The following is a 5,123-nucleotide window of genomic DNA, read 5'->3' on the forward strand; positions in this document are numbered from 1 at the left end:
GTTTTGGATCTTGTTGAGGATTGCTCTGTGGCCTAAGATGTGGTCTATTCTGGAGAACGTTCCATGTGCATTGGAAAAGAATGTGTACTTTGCAGCAGTTGGATGGATTGTTCTATATATGTCTATGAGGTCCAGTTGGCTGATTGTGCCCTTTAGGTCTTCTGTATCTTTGCTGAGTTTCAAACTGCCAGTTTTTAAATACAGAAGGGAGTAGACAGGGAATTTCCCTCCCCAGGCTTTATAAGTAGAAAAGAAAACCATCTGAGAGTGTTTGAGTCTCTTAGTTCAATAGTGAATCAATACGGAATTGTGGATTTGCCTATAAACAGACCCCATCTGATGAGAAACATGATTTTACCACTGATTGGACCAAATCTCCTAAATATCTCTCTGCACCTCATGATTTGTCTATTGCATAAAGAGCAATGACCTATCTGGAAAAAATCAATGCTTATTCAAAGGATTAACTGGAGATGGTTTTGCTTATCATTTTTAGTAAAAGTAGGATTTATGACAGGTACTTTTTAAAACCAGTAGCCAAAATATGTTGAATTGTTATGGGGAAACCACAAGAAAGAGTAATGATCCTATTTCCAGGTTATTTATAGCCAAAGATCCACATTCTTGAGATGCCCAGTGCCTTTGTTTGATTGCCTTATCCCAATATTTTTAATTAATGGTCACAATTTAGTTTTGATGAGAGTAAACACCTGATTTACTGGCCTAAGGTCAAAGAATCATGAGTAATCAAAATGGTTACCATTGGGATAAAATGCAAGATAAACACAATGCAATTTTTATAGCAGTAGTGAGCTGAACTACTAATGTAACTGTAACTAAAACAAGTTATATTCCTGAATTAATTTTAATAACTAAATAATATTTAAGTGATGAAAAGTTGTTTCCTTATCAGTGGGCAGCCAATTTAAGGGAACGCGATGGAGGACTGAAACCTAAAATACAAGGCTAAACTAGATGATCTTTATGCTCTTCTGAGATTTTTTCTATGAAATAAGAATACTAACGAATTCTTTGGTCTACAAATAAGAAGGGTAAAAATTTGTCCAGAACTCTAATCTTGGCTGTACATAAGCATTTCAATCCTTTTAAAATGAGGCACTGGGATTTAACTAAGCATATCAAAAAGAAAAATCAATGTTAAGGCTCCTCTGCCCACACACTTATGCATTTGAGAAAGAAAAATAAATATGTTGAGTAAGGGGAAAAAGACAATTTTAAATTTCAGTTGTTTTGTAAGTAGTCATTTCAATTCAACCATTGTCAAGTTTTTCAAAGAAATAACTCAGTACAATCCTTTGAACACAGTAAACACCGTATGTGCATATACATATTTGTTGAACTAAGTGAATTCAATTTAATTTTCTACTACAAATCAGATAAGCACAATAGAAAAAATATGTGAAGCAAAACTTTCTGAATTTAATTTAGTATGTTTCAGTGGACCTGTTGGTCCTAAATAGGTCATGATTTATTGGTAATAGGAATAGGATGGGAGAACCGAACAAACCTCTACAAATCAAATCAGTTAAATTTTTTAATTTAGAAATCTGTATAGTACAATGCTTTTAAGGAAATGATGCACATTCAGTATTTAACCTTATGCAACAGACCATTGACACTAAGCATCCTAAGTTACTCTGAACTTACTCATATCCCAAGAATTATGTTCTAAGAATCTAAGATGAAGATAGTTCCACTCAGCTCTGTGTGTGTATGTATGTGTGTTGTATAAAATTCACCTTGAAAAAATTTTGGTTGCAGTGATTGCAAGATGTTTCCCTCCCCTAAAAAAATTTTTTTGACCAGAACATTAGCCAGAATGATAAAAGTACTACTTGGTGAAATGTGTTTGCAATTAAATAGAATTATATTTTTTATAAATGACACAGTTTATTTAATACTTTTTGAGCACTAAATGGGCAAACCTATAAGACATATATACAGATACAGTAAGAGTTATAACTAATTTCTTTTTTAAGTGTTTTATTGAATCATTTTTAACAGATTCACATTATAAAAGAATGTGTACTTGCATTGAATTTCAGTTATTTCAGACACCATTCACAAAATCATTTTTGTTATAATCTAATATTCAAGGGTATAACTCTCAATTCTTTTTTTTTAAAAAAAAAAAAAAAGCAGTAACTAAAATAAATTTGAACTCAGGCAGAATCAGTGACTTGGGTGAGTCACAAGAGAGTGTATGTGCCAGAGAAACTTTGAGGAAGAGCAGAGGAGAGATCAGGCCTGCAATTCCTGAATTTTATGATGCCCTCAATTACAAATCACTAAACTCTTTATGCAAAATGCCATGAACTAATCTCCTTTTCCATCCAGTCAGCAAATACCTGTGCATTCAAGAAATGTGTGCTGAGTGCCTACTCTGTGTTTTGCCCTGGGGCAGCCACTGGACTCTCAGCTTAGACCCCATGATGGCTGGAGTGGGTGTGCAGCCTTGGTCCCCAAAGAAAATGATCACAACCTTCTCTTAAAAATCATATTGCTAAATTATATTCATTTTTAGGAAAGGACAGATCTAAAACTGTTGATTAGAGAATTTGCCAAAATAATATGCCTGTGGCCTATTAAGACAGCTAAAGTTTGTCAAGGGGGGGAAAAGAAGGCTCTGTCTTTTAAAAAGACCACAGACTACTTGTCCTAAAAAAAAAAAAAAGAAAACCTCGCATATAGTGAGATGTGTAACATAAAATGTTATAATTTTCAATATGTGATGTGTACCATAAAATGTTATAATTTTCAATATGTGATCATCTATAACTTTTGAACTGTCTTCATTATGCATACATGAAAAGTCCCCGTTTTAAATATTAAATAAAAACTTGAGATCTTAAAATGGTAAGCTTCTGTTTTTTCAAACTAGATTTATCTCTTAGAGCAAAATATTTCTAGTCATTTTTAACTAGTGCACACTTCAATTGATATTTTTTTAAAGCAGTGAAATAGTTTGATTTATACAGCTTGCTGTTCCTTCTGATTTGTAATCCTTCCCCCCCCCCCCCCCCCCCCCCCGCCAAAAAAGTAATAATAAAGTTCCTTAGTTTCGACAGAAAACACAGTATAAATACTGAGGGCCTGAGCTGAATGGGTCCACCTCAGAGGACACATGCTGTAGATTATTATCTCTAACCTGATGCTAATCTTGTTACTGTCTACGTCTTTGTATGCAGTGTCACATTTAGTATGCAGCCTGCATCCTATAAGAATCTTCTTAGAGTAGGACCCTGAATAAGTCAATTGAGAAATCACATATTAATTATAGTACCAGTTTGCAGTGTTAAAGGATGTCTAAACTTTAAAAAGTCAGAAGGAAACAAAAGTTCTCCCACAAAGAAAACTTATCACCATGTAAAGAAAAGTATATACTTGACACTGAAGTACCTATCTCATTTCAATATCCATACTTAAAAAATTTTTTATATGTATGAAAATCTACTAACTGTGAAAGAATAGATTTTGTAAAAATGTTGAAATGCCATTGATAGGGTTCAAGTCCAGGCCTAACTTGCTAAGATCAGAGGAGCTGATCTTGCTACAGTAATCAGAACTGGTTTTCTAAGCCATTTTGTTAATACACCGATAATACACGGCATTGTTTCAGGCTTCTGTTAGCCGTAAGTACAATTGGCATCATTCCCATGAATCCAGAGGCAAATCTGTGCATACTTGAGGGGCGTGATGCGTACAGCCACGTTGTAGTCCTTCTGAACACCGTGGACATCCACCCACTGGTGGCCTGAGTAGACTGCAATGATTTTGCGCTTCCAGTTCTTTTTGTCTGGCTCTTTCAGACGCAGATAGACCCCAGAGCCACTGGAGCCGGTCTCTGCATCACAGTATTGATAGAGGAGATCGTTGGATTCATCAGACACACTACAAAACCGATAGACTAGCTGATCAGCCCTGTCATTATCAAATCCTGAGAAGTGGATCATTCCACCTGGCATCTTCTTGATGGCTGGACTGATTCCTAGTTCCATGTATTTCTTTTTGTGAGCACGTTTCAGCTCCAGAAGAGCATAGTCATAGTCCAAGGCAGCATCTCCTCTCCCTCCTCTTGCCCAGCCTTTTGGAATGTGGGTATTCTTGACCCGGGTCCACTGGAAGGAGGGCCTCCCCTCGACAACTCTCTGACGCCGACCAGGTCCTTTTCTTCTTCTTCCACCCTGGCCTCTCTCTTTCAGATTCTCTTTGGTGCCCTCTCTCTGGTTGTCACCATTAGCTTCTCTACTGCTCCTCTTAGAACCTCTACGTTTCTTGCCACCACCTTTATTTCGCATCTTCAACAATCCTACTCTTAGCTTTCTACTCCCTTTGATATAGTTCTTTCCGTCATGAACACAGTGGGCAGCTGTTAGAACATGATGAGGGGAAACTAGAATGCCACTACAGCCCGTGGAGAGCTTCACAGCTGTACTGAAAGGGAAATTGGTTAAGAATCTTTTATCCAGGATGCTGAACCTGCTGTCTGTGCCATACACCTGTCTCTTTCTCCTAACAGATGCTCCTTTTGTGGTGAAATTTTGAGTCGACTCAAGGACCAAATCTTCAACTTTCACTCTGGTCAGGGTTCGAGTGCTGTTCTCAAAGACAGTCTCATATGAAAGGGAATCCTCTAGTTCAGAAAGGCTGGGAGCTGGGAGTTCTTTCTGGCATTCGATGCCACACACTCTGTTTAACACCATCTTAGCATCTGCCTCAAAGATGGGGCTGGTGAGATGGAAAGTCCTTTCACTGACAACCCGGGGTATTTTTCTTAAGTGCCACATAAAATCTTGTTCCATTTCAGAGCCATCAATGAGGATCCATGCAAGGGTGAAAAGTATCAGCCAAAATAGTATATTTTTCATTTTGTTCTTTTATTTTGTCCTTAAAAACAGAAAAAGAAAAGGTTTACAACGTTTACTTTTTAAATATGTTACTTATCCAATTTCATTTAGGTCTTGGGTCTAAATGCATCTTCACCACAAATAGGAGTCCTTATTTTCACTTTACTTAGATTTACTGATTTATTTGATAAAAACTCTGCTAAGTAACTGCATACAGATTTCCAAAATCAATGAACTGTTTTTCACTTACCCTCC

The 5,123-nt window shown here is 36.7% G+C and overlaps 1 protein-coding gene across 1 annotated transcript; it reads right to left on the reverse strand.

The window, feature by feature from the left end:
• Window positions 1-3,345: 3,345 nt before the first annotated feature.
• On the reverse strand, window positions 3,346-4,889 carry PRSS35 (serine protease 35). Its single transcript, XM_004386047.2, has one exon. The coding sequence runs from the start codon at window positions 4,887-4,889 to the stop codon at window positions 3,648-3,650; it is 1,242 nt and encodes a 413-aa protein (XP_004386104.1). The 3' UTR covers window positions 3,346-3,647.
• Window positions 4,890-5,123: the final 234 nt, after the last annotated feature.

This window comes from Trichechus manatus, unplaced genomic scaffold, assembly GCF_000243295.1.
Source record: "Trichechus manatus latirostris isolate Lorelei unplaced genomic scaffold, TriManLat1.0 scaffold00154, whole genome shotgun sequence".
NCBI classification, from domain to species: domain Eukaryota; kingdom Metazoa; phylum Chordata; class Mammalia; order Sirenia; family Trichechidae; genus Trichechus; species Trichechus manatus.

Excerpts from the sequence above, each read along its gene's own strand:
- PRSS35 (XM_004386047.2), bottom strand. The coding sequence starts at position 4,889 with ATGAAAAATATACTATTTTGGCTGATACTTTTCACCCTTGCATGGATC.